At 33.7% G+C, this 16,170-nt stretch overlaps 1 protein-coding gene and 1 long non-coding RNA gene across 3 annotated transcripts; both read right to left on the bottom strand.

Moving 5' to 3' along the window:
• Positions 1-276: 276 nt before the first annotated feature.
• LOC145051379 (uncharacterized) lies at positions 277-2,459 on the bottom strand. Of its 2 annotated transcripts, none has more exons than XR_013683581.1 (5): positions 2,342-2,459; positions 2,013-2,079; positions 1,320-1,411; positions 1,090-1,163; positions 277-632 (listed from the first exon to the last, which is right to left on the bottom strand). It is a non-coding gene; the product is annotated as an uncharacterized LOC145051379 (long non-coding RNA). The 2 variants fall into 2 exon arrangements; XR_013683582.1 differs by having other exon boundaries at positions 277-556.
• Positions 2,460-5,390: 2,931 nt separating this feature from the next.
• LOC145053375 (dual specificity protein phosphatase 1-like) lies at positions 5,391-7,914 on the bottom strand. Its single transcript, XM_079001416.1, has 6 exons — positions 7,792-7,914; positions 7,226-7,484; positions 6,941-7,076; positions 6,553-6,670; positions 5,733-5,878; positions 5,391-5,623 (listed from the first exon to the last, which is right to left on the bottom strand). Exons 2-6 carry the CDS (start codon positions 7,331-7,333, stop codon positions 5,616-5,618), a joined length of 516 nt encoding a protein of 171 aa, XP_078857542.1. The 5' UTR covers positions 7,334-7,484; positions 7,792-7,914; the 3' UTR covers positions 5,391-5,615.
• Positions 7,915-16,170: the final 8,256 nt, after the last annotated feature.

Below are 16,170 nucleotides of genomic sequence, written 5' to 3'. Positions count from 1 at the left end.
GATATATTCATACATAATAAAACATAAAGAAAATAACAATGAACTTTGTAATATATATACCAACTTATAGCACTCTACTTTTCATTTTTCTATATTTAACAAAACTTTTCATTTTTCTATATTTAACAAAACAGAAAATGAATGTCGGATGCTATATTTGATCAGTACAAATTATATAATATTAGGTAAAATCATTTAAAGGACACAGTGCATAAATGACCTAATTACCAAATAAGAAAAAACGATTAGTAAACCAACTCACAATTTGGCGTCGCTCTTGTCTTTTCGCCTATCATATTTTCCCATATTTTAAATCATTGCGACAAAAATCAACAAACAATTCGTTTTCTATTGTTATATATAAGAAATTATAATTTACCAGTTCAAATCTCTTTCATTTTGTGTATGGTTGTTACAAATAGAATACAAAAGGTAGATAACAAAAAAATCTTCAGCGACCAAAACTTTAAGGGTATACACGTCTTTTTACAGCTTCATGAAATTTCCAGGGAACAACTACACAACTACTGATCAGGATGCGCCCCACAAACCTAAGCTAAAAGCCACTTGGTTAGATTGCCAAAACTCTAAACAAGTGTCATTCTTTCATAAGCCATTGTCAATATTAATGCCTAAAAAACAAAACAGATAAAGAAATTGTGAGAAAACCCAAGAAAAATCAATCATGTGAGAACACAAATGAGAAAAAAACGAACTAGAACTTAAAAAAATCTCTGAGGAATCATACCTTTTGGAATACAAATGAGTAACAAAAATAAGAAGCTAAAATTGAATAGATATCTGAACCTAATAGAACAGGTAGAAACTAAACCAAACCAACCTTGGTTGGAGTTTGTGCTATAGACAAACAATTACATACCAACACGATGGTGAGAAAGAAACATGGGAAGAGTGTGGTGAAGATGGTGAGAAAAAAAACAATTACATATCAATTTTTAAGCAAACAAATGAAAACATCATGCATTTGGAAACACTGTTTTTGGTTTTGAAACACATAAACTGCTGATAGACGGGCATAACAGCAGACAACATTATAATAGGATTAAGTTGATGTTTCTTAGTTCTTACCATTTGTTCAAGAGTAACCACCATTTGTCTCATATTCAATTAAATATCTCATCAGTTCTTTGACTTTTCTCCCTCTAAAATGTGCAAAAAAATAACCACCATTAAAACCAACATATGATTGGGGTTTGTTTAAGATAAATACACGATTACATCTTCATTTCATCGATACACCATATAAATTGGCACCAATAAATGAATATAGTAAAAGACCAGATGTAATGAAAACTCACCATTATTAAACAACTCCATAGTCATCATCTATGATGAAGTTCCTCCTCTTCAATACTTCCTTGGTGGCATTGCTTAGTATCACAAAAGCTACCTGAATTCAAATAATTCTTTAGATTATTCAGATAAAAAACAGAAAACGCAACCATTCTTGAAAATGACAATCTTATGATGTCTTTTATGGTTATCGATCTATCCACATACACAAGCCTACTACCATCATTCATGTAAAAGAGCATTCCATGTAAAGATTTGTACCATTTTTTCTCCAAACATAAAGAAATTCCCTTTTAATCTTTTGCATATGAGATCGTAAACCAAGAATTCACAAGGTGGCCGTTTCTTGGAATATAGGATTATTTATGTTTTGATGGTATTCAAAATTAACAACCACTCACACTTTTTACTGATGGTTTTGATTCTTTCATGAAATATTTAAACTACATTTTCTAGTTCTGTAATATTTAGAAAATGGTCAGTCAAACCTACATAACTTAAGTACACTAAAACTAACATTAAGAATCTGGAAGAGATGAACAAATTACTTAATATACAAATATGATATAAATAAAAGTGAATCAATACCTAAGAAGCATCTATAAAACCACTGACCTAAGGTACAACTACAGTAGAAACAAAACAACATCTTAATGTTAGGGAAATTATGAAAAATAAGGGAAGATAAGAGTATACACCTGAAGCTCTTTATGGAAACTTCATCTCTTTTTCTAAGGATTTTTCGTGTTGGGGAAGAATCAATACCTGAAAATAACCAATATCATATCAAAATGTGAGATCCACTACAATGAACTTCATAATCGAGTTTTTATTCGAAATTTCACACACATCCCCAAAACTTCATCGTTCTTAAAGTGATTTATATCTAGAAAATGTCGAACGGATCTACGTAATGAAATAACCAAGAGGCAAGTCAAACAAAAAATCATCAGCGATTGAATGAAAAAGAGGATATGAGAAATTTTAGGTTTGAAATTTGAACAATACTAAGATAAATATTAATTACCTGACGACTGAAGAGAAACCGATCGACAAAAGGAGAAGCTCTGAAAAAAAATAGTGATTTTAGCTAAAATTAAAGTCGGGGAATTGGATTAAAATTGGTCTTCTAATCGATCAGATCTTAATAAGCATCAGAGAGTGAGAGATAATCAAGTATCAGTTAGCATGAAGGGTCTCATATGAAAGAAAGGGAGAGATGATTGTGACACACGTAGGATTACGTGTGACAATGAGTGGTGGTATTGATGGTTTTTTTACCTCGTAGAAACCTTACATCAAGAAAGCCTATGAATAATGAAGATGGTGAAGAAAACGTATAGCTTGAATTTATCAGTTATGAAGACGGAAGGGATGTGGGAGAATCAGATCAAATTTTGGTTTATTTCGTGAATTAAGGCGGAGGACCAGGTAACAAAAGATAAGATGGAAAGATAAACCCAGTCAAAATCATATAAAATCTTGTAAGATTGCATTGCATACTTATAAATATGGCATTTGTTTTTGTACAATTTAATTTAAATAAGGTTAAGTTTAAATTTTAAAATTTAATATTATTTTATTATTGATTACTTGTATTTATAGCTTAATGGTTTGGACGTTTTAAAAAAATAATATTATTATATTCAATCTATTTTTAGAAATAGTAAGATTTCTTTTATAATATATATATATATATATATATATATATATATATATATATATATATATATATACACACTAACAGTGTACCCGCGCAAAGCGGCGGGGCGTGTAAATTCTTTTGGTGATATGTTTCCTCTATAAAAATGTTATGTTACAAAAGAAAGTACATGTCGAAGACAAAATAATTAAATTATGTTGTTATTTGTTACATGATACATCAAATAACCGATAAAAACAAACTAGTCAAGACGACATAAAATATGAAATGTTTAAGTCATTCAAACAAAAATAAAGACTTATAAGAATACACAAAATATGAAAATTTGTAATAACACATGGCTAATTATATATTATTAATCGTGCAACACTTTTTATACACCACATTTGATGTATAAACTTCATCACATTTTAAATTTTCGTTAGTCTTCACTAATACTTTTGTGTCCCTAGCAGAAATAATATTATGTAAAAAAAACTTAAAGTTTGTCTTCTTTATGATTTTATTACTAACTTTGGACTTTTATGCTATAAATTTGGATATTACGGCTAGTTTTTTTTCACTATCGTCGATTAGTTTCAATAGATGATTAGCTTTCTTTCCGCAGACGTCAAATATATTTATTTTAGTGAACACTTTTCTTTTGGCAATGATTATCTCCCTTATTTTTAATATGAATGTCACCCATTGCTCATTTTTTCTTCTAGATTTTGAGCTTCGTAATAACATCCTCAATTCGGAAAATGATACAATAAACATGAAAATGAAAAAGATCAAACATAGATCTTTCCACAAAATTGAACCTCGATGTTTAGAAAATCGAAGTCGGTCAAAAACTAAGTATCTATTTAAAATATTTCAAAATTGCAATAAAGATTGTACATAAATGTATAGTCTAGAATATACCTGAATATGTTGGAAACCATGGTGCTGGGTGGTTAAAGGCATAACCATGAAAACGACAAAAGTGTGTATCGATCAGGCTGACGTTTGGGAATGGTTGGGTTTGATTGAAAGCAACGGTGTAAAAACGATCAAAAAATGTCATGGCCGCGGTGGAAGGAAAGACGTCAGAAAGCGGTGTCATAGAACCGATGGTTGAGGATAGTGGAAGACAGGAGATGAAGTCATTTTCTGTTCCTAGACGGTGGGCTTTATAGCAGGGGAGGGAACAAAGAGGTATATGCGATGTGAGAGATATTTGAATCAACATGCTAAATTTAAGGATATCTAAAAGGGTTCAAAATTTGAATGAATCCGGGATTTGAGGGAACCATATCAAATTGCTGAGAAATATAAGGAGATTTGATGAGAAATATTTGAATTCAAAACGTGGTTAAAATTTAATATTATTTTATTAATGGTTACTTGTACTATCAGTTTCATCATTTGGACGTCTTAAAAAAATATTATTATTATAATCAATCGATTTTTAGAAATAGTTAGATTTCTTTTATAAGATAATATATATATATATATATATATATATATATATATATATATATATATATATATATATATATATATATATATATATATATAATATGGAGTGGTTCAAATGAGAACAAAAAAAGGTTAAGAACCCTAAGAACTATTTTTTTTTTTTAATTTTTCATTAAAAGCATTTAGGGCAAATCCAACAATTATATTGTATTTAGCCAAATTTCCATTCTGTAATTTACAAACTACTTGCCACCTACCATCGGACCACCATCCGACCGTGTGTGTGTATATATATATATATATATATATATATATATATATATATATATATATATATATATATATATATGGGTGGTGTACACTTAGACTATACAAGTGCGCTAAGCTAGAGTAAAAGTTGGCTATGGGGTAACAATTTATTTATATATATATATATATATATATATATATATATATATATATATATATATATATATATATATGGGTGGTGTACACTTAGACTATACAAGTGCGCTAAGCTAGAGTAAAAGTTGGCTATGGGGAAACAATTTTCTTATATATATAGAACTACAGGGTAATTTTGGTTTTTCCTCAAAATTATAGTTGTCTTTAAATACGTATCAACTAAAAGTGATCATTTTATAGTTGTCTTGTAATACGTATCAACCAAAAGTGATCATTTTGGTGAATATCTCGTATACTAATATAGGTTTCATCTTTTGTGAACATTAAAATACTTGTACAAATGCATTAGAACGTTGTAAATATAATAATTTACTATAATACCTTTAGACATGTATATTTCGTATTATTAATTGTATACTGTGCATTTTAATTCCAATAAAAGAAGTTCAGATAATTTTTTCTAAACAAAATGACTCATACATATACATCCACACAACATTTACAATTTCGATTAAATCATGACAAATTACTTCAACCAGTTTGCAAATTACACATTACACAAAAGTGAATTACAAATTTTGCTTTTTTCAAGGGTTAATATTGTTTCAATTTTCAAACCAATGAATAATACAGAATGTTCACTTTGGCCCCTTATAGTATTATCAATGTAAAATATGTACATTAATCTTCATTTGAAAATATTAATAGAAATAAAGATCAAATTTGTAAATATTTTCTCCACTATGGAAATACAAGTACGAACTTGCGTATCACATTTTCACCAAAACACTTAAACTCCTGTACATTACAAACCACCATTAGTTGAGTTAGTAGAAACTAGAAAGTCGTAGCTAAAATGACCAAAAGGATCTTGTGTTTTCTACATATTTACAAAATTAACATTTACCTCGAAGAGATTTCTCATAGTTGTGCAACTGTGACATAAATCCAGAGTTTGGAGAAGCCACACTTCGTTTACTTTTCACAAGTTGTAAAGCTTCGGATACACTCATGCCATGTTTTTTCATCAGATATGCCACAACAATAGTAACACTAGTTCAAAAAAAAATATATCAGTCATTAAATTATTATCACTTTTTATTTTATTTTATCATTTTTTTTGTTTAAATACAATTTATAGTAAGATTAAATATTAACTCTGTTTTGCGGGGGACAAAACCTGCCAACATGTGAATGTTTATGGACCAAACCTGCCAATATACAAAAGTCTTGTGGCCAATGTTTGAAACCCAAAAAGTCTAGTAGCCAAACTTGCCAATATATTAATGTCTAGGGACCAAACCTATCAATATACAAAGTCTTTGTGGCCAAATTCTAAAACCCAAAAGTCTAGGGACCAAATCTGTCAATATATGAAAATCTTGTACCCAAAGTATGAAACATACGTAAGTGTTGTGGGTGATGGAGAGAAACGGGTGGGTGTGGTGAGGTCCTTTGTAATATAATATTATTATAAATTGTAATTAACAAAATAAAAGATAAAATAAATAAAGGGTATAACAGTCATTTTATATATAAAGCACAGGGACCATTTATGTAACTTTGACAAAAAAAAAATATTTGCCTTGCAATGGTAATTACACTAATGAGCAATCACATTTTTATAAATAAATTAATTCTACCATATTGAATCTTTATCACATATATTGGCAAATGAATAATTAAAAAAAAAAAATTAAAAAAAAAATTAGAATGTTAAAAATCACCTTCTGGATCTCCCCACAAAGCAATGGACTAATACACCACCTGTTCTTTTAGCTTCTTCAATGAAACTAAAACACTCATCGAAGAATTGTGCAATATTTACATGTTCTTTATCTGGAACTAAATCAAGAACATAAATATTTACACCATTACTACATATACCAAAAGACTAAACCAAATTTTACTTTTAATAGGCCTTGAGAAAAAAGACGTAAATACCCTTCTCATAAACATCATTAAAAATAATAGTCCTAAAAAGTAGTTTGGCGCACTGGATGAATAAAGAGTAGGACAGGACTGGACAAACTTTCTAGAGCTATTTTTATGATGAAAATGAGAAGGGTATTTACGTCTTTTGCACAAGAGATTGAGAGTGAGTTCCTATCATACCATCAACAATTTTGTAGGTGAAATCATTAGGGAATGTAGGAGGTAGTGAATTGGCAACAGTTAAAATGTGTGTAACATTCGAGCTTTTCAAAAGGCTCTTGTTATTAGCAGCTCCAATAGAACCCAAATAGAGACCCTAAAATTTAAAAGCAAAAAAAAAAGTCCGGGAAATTAGGCATTTTATACATTATCCCCAATTTTTTTTTCTTTCTATTTACTTGAGTGTCTAAATCACTAAATGTTATGTTATAGCACTTAATGGAGAAAAAGAAGCACATTATTTACCTCTTCAATAAGAGCTGGAACATTATCATCTTTAACATACTTAGTGGCATACATTACTCTAAGAAGTGCAGAAATGCGCTCCTTGTAGAGGTTATCAAATTGATCCATTGCATACACCAAAAATGAGTAATCTCCTTCAAGCTTTCTACCGATTTAATCAGAGAATTCAGACTGGGTGTTTCCAAAACTAAACAATTGTTTGGATACGTGAGCTCTTGATAATCCTTGAAATAGATTCAATCGCTATTGCCACAAGAAACTATACACACGAAAGAAAAACCAAAAATGAGAAAAATTAGGGCTAAAACGAGGCATCGAGATTTGAGATTGAATAAAAGGCAGAATCGTTATTGATGTGTGAGAAACGTTTCAAATCGAAGGTTTTAACAGGAAATTGGGGAATTAAAAGGAGAAGATTAGTGACGAAAATTGTCAGATAACTCAAAATTTATAAATACAACACCCATGTGGTTCACATCTAGGGTCGATAAGAAAAGTATCTATATCCATTTAATTATTGTCGAATCAATAACAATTAGGAAGAACAAACGTTCTGATATACTTACGAGGTGATGAAGATCAGCAGCAGTTCGTCCTGCGTGAATGCTCAGGAAAGCGTTTATATATGAAGTGATATTCAAAGTGGAATGGAAAATATGTTTTTTTTTTTTTTTTTTTTTTTTTTTTTTTTTTTTTTTTTTGGAGATGGAGCAAGATTTATGCTATTTCGTTTTCGCCAAAGACCCACACCCAATACTCAAGGGGTAATGTTTTTATATTTAATTTATTAATTTAAACTAGTGAGTAAGCATGTGTGAATCACAATCATTTTTTTTTGTTGTATTTTTTCCCCTATTTCCTCAAATGCTAAACGCATTTAACTGTAACTATTACGTATTCTATGCTTAAACGGATAAAAACACAAATCAACTCAAATCTATTCGAATTTCTCCATTCCTATGGCATGCAACTCATATGAATGAAGTTAGTTGTTAGTGTTTGGTATACGATAATAGAAAAAAAAAAAAAAAATAGTGAAATGGAATGGATCATAGAGATGGAAGGGAATTTTTTTATTGGACATAAGAATGGAATAAAGTGTTGGAAAAATCGAAATAGGGTTATGGAAATCTGGATAATAAAATAGGAATCATGTAATCACTTTTCTTTTTTGATATTTCGACCCTATATGTCTTGGGTATCACGAAATCCAAACTTAGGATAATTCCTGATGCAACAATTCTGATTTTAGGCACAAAATCAGAATCAATTTTAGAAGAAGATGAAGAAGGAAGCGTTTCCCGGTTTTCTGTGTTTCAATTGGCGCCGTTTTCTTTGATTTATCCAGTCAACAGATAACTGAAAACAATTTGTATCTTTCAAAAAAGACAGATTAGTCCTTAAATTTACATCTTTCAAGAATGACATAATAGTGTGCACTCCCACACAATTTGGACCCCCGACTTGACACAGTAGATTAGTGTTCGGTACTAACAATGATTTAGTAAATACAAGTGTGCACTCCCACACCTCCTAACTTTTATTATAACTAAAATATTATTCTTGAAACACTTGTTAAGTCCATTACACTAAACTATATTTGGTGATAAAATCACCAACAACCCTCCCCTATTTTAGTAAAAACATTAAATAAATTTAATTATTATCGTACAACAAGTGAGATGGCAAACGGGCAACAAGCTGCGCCGCTAACAAACTTAAAAACAAAAGAAACGAAACTAAAGCTTAAATGAAAATATCGATACGATTGAATTTTCATGTTAGTATATTACACATTTCAAACATTCGAGAAATCAAGGTATCTTAAATATTGAACCCATCAACTCGTTTGAATATCTGAAGATAGTATACACATTAGTTTTACAATCATCTAAACCAAAATAACTTGACACTAATTATAAAGTCGTGTGTCCCTATCCATTCTTGATCGTATAAAAGCCAAGTCCCAAGCTCTTTGAAGTACGGCTATACTTCACAATCATATAGGTGATTCTTTTATTCATATATCTGTATACATTGTATCAAAAGAACCATTAAGAAATCAAATTGTTCTCTACAGGTTCAAACACACGTACCTTGGGATGTTTTAATGTGTGTTTCAATTCATATAAACAAGCTTTCCTCATTGAGTTCAGCCTCTAACATTGTATTATAGGGGAATTGAGTGTCTCATTCATAAGAATTTATAAAGACTTTAAGCCCATCCCTATAACAGACTTGTGCACTAAGTCTCGCGCCAAACTCTTAGTGAGATGGTCCACCAAATTTTGTTGTGATTTTACAAACTCAATCGAAATCACACCATCCATGATTAGATTTCTAATCATCCCATGTCTAAAATCAATGTGTCTCGATTTACCATTATAAACTTGACTATAAGCTTTACTCAAAGTAGAAACACTATCACATCGGATAGATAATGGCAAAATCGGTTTCCTCTACAATGGAATCTCATAAATCAAATTCTTTAACCATTCTACTTCCTTGCTTGCAGCAACCAATGCAATAAACTCATATTCCATTGTTGGACTTGTTATACAAGATTGCTTTTTAGATGCCCATGATATAGCACCTCCACCAAGAAAGAATACCCAACCAGTTGTAGAAGAGTGATCTTCTCTATTGGATATCCTGTTGGATAAGGTGTCTAAGTCCATAACTATTTCTGTTATGTACTTGACCCCACCCGGCATGGTCCATTTGGGTTGCATGACACCATGCAATTGGATAGACTAAATGAGAGAAATAACACTTGTGGTTATTAATATATTATAAGTTCTAATATATTAATAATATTATTTAATTAGTTTGATCAAGAATTAATTTTAGAATTAATTAAGTGATTAAAAGATAACCAATTAAATATATATGGGTTGATTATGTAAATCATCCATAACTTATATAGTGGGCTAAGAGGCTCCATGGATAATCAAGTTGGGTTAAACCCATTGGATGCTCCATGGAGGCTCCATGAGAGTTACAAACCCATGGGTCATGGAAATGAAGAGTCATGACACATTAGGGTTTACATGGTGTAACCCTAGATGTGTCAACACTATATAAAGCTCATGTGTTCTCCCAAAATCGGACTACTAGTGAAAACAAGAGGGCTTGGCCGATTTTAGTGTGTTATACTTTCTCTCCAAGTTTACTCCATAGCATTTGGTGTTGTGTGAAGCATTTGAGGCATCACACTTGGGGTACTAGGCTCACAAGGTTTCAAGGAACATTTACAACAACAAGGTATGTAGTTCTATCTATTATTTAAGTTAAAATTGTTCCCCATGTATGCTAGATAGGATCATAGCCTTAGAAATCAACTTTGCATGATAATTAGACAAAGATAGATCCAAGGTTATTAGGGTTGCATGTACACTTAGGAAGTGTTAGAATGCTCAAAACCCATCAGTGGTATCAGAGCCTAGGCTTGTTTGTTTGTTATTTGTGCTAAAAAGTTGAAAAAAGTCAAAAAAACTTGTTGTCTGCCTGATGAACTCGCCGAGTCCATGGGGGGACTCGCCGAGTTCATGCGTATCTTCAACCTACTCGCCGAGTAGATTCATGCACTCGCGAGTAGGAGCGACAGAGTGTAGATTTTCGACCATTGCTGCTGAAAATGGACTAGAAACATTACCCTAAACTGTTTTGGTGTTATTAAACTTATTTTAGATGGTGTAATGTTTGTTCTAATCCATTTACAATGGCAAATATCAATTTTTCATGATTATATGTGTTCATATGGTCTTGAAACTTTGATATGAATATTCATGTTCTTGATCTTATGAATTTAGATGATCATAGGAATTACTTGTAACCTACTTGGTAGTTTAATTCTTGATCATAATGTGTTTTAATGGAGTCCATACCTTGTCCTCAAGTTATGGAAAACCAAGAGTCACACTTGAATTAAAACCATTAAAAGAACACAAGAGTTAGAAAAATGAAGAGTCTTCATTTTTATTACTCTATTTAACTCATAAGTTACAAGAAATGAAAAGTTTTGAAAGTTTACAAAACTTGCCCTCAAGTTTTGGAACAAGTAAAGCCTTGATTAAAACTTTAGTTCTAACCCTTAGATTTTTAAAAGTTAAAATTCTACCCTTATACTTATAATATTATAAAGTTATTAATATATATATATATATATATATATATATATATATATATATATATATATATATATGTATAAGATCAAAGTCATCTTACCGCTAGTACGCCTCATTCACGAAGCCGGTCTATAAGGTGGGTATAAGGTTGTTGCCTATAAAATGGCAACTTAATGGCTGTCTACTCTCACCCACCGCTTGCTTGACCGGTGGAGGGTCATTAGCCGAACGGGTAAGACAAGGACTTATAAATTTCTCATTAAAAGTCTAATGATTATTATAAAGTAACTAAATGTTTTATAAATTCCCAATCTTAGTTACTTTAGGAAAATATGAATAAGGTGCTAATCCATGAAATTACACTTTGCACCTTGTTTAAGTCGTTGGTGGAGTGTGTGTGGTTTACCGGCACACTAACTTGGACTTAACAAGGAAGGCAAAGGGTGACTTAAGGTTTTTCATGAGGTCGGAAGGAGCGCGTGTGGTTTACCGGCACTACGATTAAGTGAAAAACATTAAGGGTACCAAGTAATTTGCATGGTTACTTCACACCTTGTTTTGTGATCCTCGGTATCCCAGTCACAAAACATGAAGGGCACACTCGAGATTGAAACATGCCATTGAAAAGTTCAATAAATCTCAAAGAATCTAGGAATTTCTAAAATCCAAATAAAACCTAATAATTTATATTTCGTTTTCATGGTGGAAATTGATGAATCGTCATTCACCTACCTTTTAAATATGTTATAACTTGGATTACGGCATCCCTCTTCTAGGTTATAATATATTGTGATTGGATCCTAGCCTTAATATTACATTTGGGTGTTTTATTAAGGACTATCTCTATATCTAAACTAAACTTATTTTTCTTCTCTTCATATGTCTTCCAATAATTCTACTCCTGGCTCAAACCCTACTGGCTCCTTCTCTCTCATGAATCTTTGTGGGAGAGTCATCTTTGATGGATCCAACTTTACTGATTGGATCAGAAACATCAGGATGGTCACTCGTTACAAGAACAAGGAATATGTTCTTGACAAGGAGCTCAGGGTTCCAGAGCCAACTGCTACTCCTGAGGAGCTTGCTGAATATGAGGTTCATGAAAGAGATGCTACCAAAGTGGCATGCATCATGATGGCCACCATGACAGTCGAGCTCCAAAAGTCCTATGAGGACTACTATCCTTTTGAGATGCACCAGGATTTGATGGACCGCTACCATTAGAGTGCTCGTCAAGAGCGATATGAAATCATCTCCTCTATGATCACAACCCGAATGAAAGATGGTGAACCCATCACAAACCACATGCAGAAAATGCAAAGGTATGTGGATCGTTTGATGAAGTTGAATGTGAACTTCCCTGAGGAGTTAGCAATAGATATTATTTTGCACTCCTTACCTTCGTGTTATGATCAATTCCGCATGAAATACCACATGAATAAGGAGGAAGTTACACCGAGCAAACTTCAGGGACTCCTAAAGACCGCAAAATCAGGTCTTAAAGGTAAGTCGGTTGTGACCACTCCTGCTACTACTCCAAACTCAGCACCTGTCCTGGAAATCAGGAAAGGTAGAGGGAAGAAGAGAAAGAACCCTTCGAAGGGTACCAAGGGTAAGACTCTTGATGGCTCCTCTTCTAGCATAACCAAGAAAGGTTTCGTTACACCTTCTTCTGATCCCAAAGAGGCTGAATGCTTCTACTGCCACGAAAAAGCGCACTGGAAGCGTAACTGTCCAAAGTACCAGCAAGATTTGAAGGATGGGAAAGTTAAACCCAACCATGCAGGTATTTACACTATCTCATCTAATAATTCACTATATTCTAACTCTTGGGTCCTTGATACCGGTTGCGGTATTCATATTTGTTCTGAAATACAGGAACTAAGAAGAAGTGAGAATGTGGAGCATGGAAAGATAAACTTGATCATGGCGATTAGGAAAGTTTCACCTGTCACCAAGATTGGAGTTTATACTTTGTTTCTTAGTAGTGGATTTACTTTAGATTTGAATAAATGTTGTTATTTGCCAGAAATGGAAAGAAATGTTATTTCCTTCCATGCTTTGTATAAACAAGGTTTTACCTTCTCTTTTGATAATGAAACTGGTGGAATAAATGCTTTCTTTAATAATGTGTTTTATTTTAAAGCATTACCTTGTGATGGTGTGTATGAAGCTGTGTCTGTTGTAGATAACTTCGGAAATAATGTAATGTGTATTGATTCTTCCAATAACTTGGATAAAGCATCATTATGGAATTATCGTCTTGGGCATATAAGCAAGAAACGCATATGCCATCTCCAAAAGGATGGAGTCTTGGAGTCATTTGACCTAAAGTCAGATGATAGTTGCGAATCATGCTTGCTTGGAAAAATGACAAAGTCACCCTTCACTAGTTCGTGTGAGAGGGGTGAAGGTTTGTTGGATCTTGTACACACGGATGTGTGTGGACCCTTCAAACATGCCACAAGGGATGCTAATCGTTATTACGTGACTTTTACGGATGATTATAGTAGATATGGATATGTCTACTTAATCAAGCATAAGTCAGAGACTTTCGAAAAATTTAAGGAATTTAAACAGGAAGTCGAGAATCAATTGGGTAGAAACATTAAGATGCACCGATCCGATTGAGGTGGTGAGTATCTTAGTACTGAGTTCCTCGATTATCTAAGGGAATGTGGGATTGTCTCACAATTGACACCTCCCAGGACACCACAGTTGAATGGTGTAGCTGAGAGGCGTAATCGAACCTTGTTGGACATGGTTCGTTCCATGATGAGTCGAGCTACGCTACCAATCTCATTTTGGGGGGTATGCCTTAGAGACTGCCACCCATATCCTTAATCTGGTCCCTACAAAGAAGGTTGCCAAAACACCTCACGAGATGTGGACTGGAAAAGTTCCTAGTCTAGCCCACATCAAGGTTTGGGGTTGCGAGGCTTTCGTGAGACGCGAGACTCATGAAAAGCTCGAACCTCGAAGTGAGAAGTGTATTTTCATTGGATACCCACAAAAATCCTTTAGTTACCTCTTCTACAGACCTAGTGAGAATGTGGTTTTTGTAGCAAGGAGGGCTATCTTTCGAGAGAGAGAGAGAGAGAGAGAGAGAGAGAGAGAGAGAGGTCATAAGCCAAGGAGACAGTGGGAGGCTAATTGACCTTGAAGAACTTCAAGAGTCAATTGATGAAGGAACCTTAAACCCTAGCAGTCAACTTGAGGAGGAACCTCCTATTGATCCAATTATACCTCCAGTTGTACCTCTGAGGCGTTCCACAAGGGTTAGGAATGTACCTGAGCATTACTATGGTTTCCATATTACTGTGGAAGGTGAGACACTTATTAGTGATGAGACACTAGTAGGTCTGCATGAACCTAACACCTATGTGGAAGCCATGGCAGGCCCTGAGTCTGCTAAATGGAAAGAGGCAATGGATAGCGAGATACAATCCATGTATGACAATCAGGTATGGGACTTGGTTGAGAATGTACCAGGTCGTAAGACTGTAGGGTGCAAATGGATCTTCAAGAAGAAGACCGACATGGATGGTAATGTGCACACTTATAAGGCTCGACTGGTGGCAAAGGGCTTCTCTCAAACTCCTGGAGTGGATTATGACGAGACCTTTTCTCTAGTAGCCAAGATTAAGTCTATTAGGGTATTGCTAGCCATAGCTGCATTTCATGACTATGAAATATGGCAAATGGATGTCAAAACTGCTTTCCTTAATGGAAAGTTGGCCGAGGATGTTTACATGAATCAGCCAGAGGGTTTTGTCAGCACTGAGTACCCTAATAGAGTGTGTAAGCTTGAGAAATCCATCTATGGATTAAAGCAAGCGCCTCGCAGATGGAATATTTGCTTTGATGAGAAAGTCAAGGAATTTGGCTTTTCTAGGAGTGAAGATGAATCTTGTGTATATGTTAAAGCTAGTGGGAGTATAGTTAGCTTTTTGGTACTGTATGTGGATGACATACTACTCATAGGAAATGACATCCCAACTCTGCAGGAAGTTAAAACCTGGCTTGGGAAGTGTTTCTCTATGAAGGACCTAGGAGAAGCTGCCTATATTCTAGGGATAAGGATTTTGAGAAACCAGAGTAAAAGACTAATTGGACTTAGTCAGAGTACATACTTGGACAAGGTGTTAAAGAGATTCAGCATGCAAGATTCCAAGAAAGGAGAGTTACTCATCCAGAGTAACACTAGACTAAGTAAGACTCAGAGCCCGAGTACTGAGGTTGAGATAGCATAAATGAGTCGGATACCTTATGCTTCGACAGTAGGCTCGATCATGTATGCTATGACCTGTACTCGTCCTGATGTAGCCTTTGCTTTAAGCATGGTTAGCAGGTATCAGGGGAATCCTGGTAAGGCTCACTAGACAACGGTAAAGAACATTCTCAAGTACCTACGGAGGACTAAGGAATGGGTCCTTACCCTCGGTGGGAGTGATGACTTGAGAGTTGTAGGGTATAGTGATGCTAGCTTCCAGACTGATAGGGATAATTTCTACTCTCAGTCGGGCTGGGTCTTTACCTTAAACGGAGGAGCAATCTCTTGGAAGAGTTCCAAGCAGGAGACAGTGGCTGATTCAACTTGTGAATCACAGTATATAGCGGCAAGCGAAGCGGAAAAAGAGGCTATGTGGCTAAAGAACTTCATTGGAGACCTTGGAGTTGTACCAGCTATATCAAAGCCTATAGAGATTTTCTGTGATAGTGAAAGTGCAGTTGCCTTAGCAAAGGAACCAAGGGATCATGGGAGATCCAGACACATTGACAGAAAATATCATTTCATCAGACATCGTATTGAAGAAG

This window comes from Lactuca serriola, chromosome 5 (assembly GCF_051521515.1).
Source record: "Lactuca serriola cultivar US96UC23 chromosome 5, Lser_US96UC23_V15, whole genome shotgun sequence".
Lineage (NCBI taxonomy): Eukaryota > Viridiplantae > Streptophyta > Magnoliopsida > Asterales > Asteraceae > Lactuca > Lactuca serriola.
The sequence above is the reverse complement of the archived record's forward strand: the minus strand, read 5'-3'. Positions and strand labels throughout refer to the sequence as shown.

Bases quoted from the DNA above. Each gene is read 5' to 3' on its own strand.
- LOC145053375 (XM_079001416.1), bottom strand. From the start codon at position 7,333: ATGGATCAATTTGATAACCTCTACAAGGAGCGCATTTCTGCACTTCTT. The intron at 7,077-7,225 runs GTAAATAATGTG...TTTAAATTTTAG, and splicing joins TTCCAGCTCTTATTGAAGAG to GGTCTCTATTTGGGTTCTAT. The intron at 6,671-6,940 runs GTATGATAGGAA...TTCTTGATTTAG, and splicing joins CACCTACAAAATTGTTGATG to TTCCAGATAAAGAACATGTA.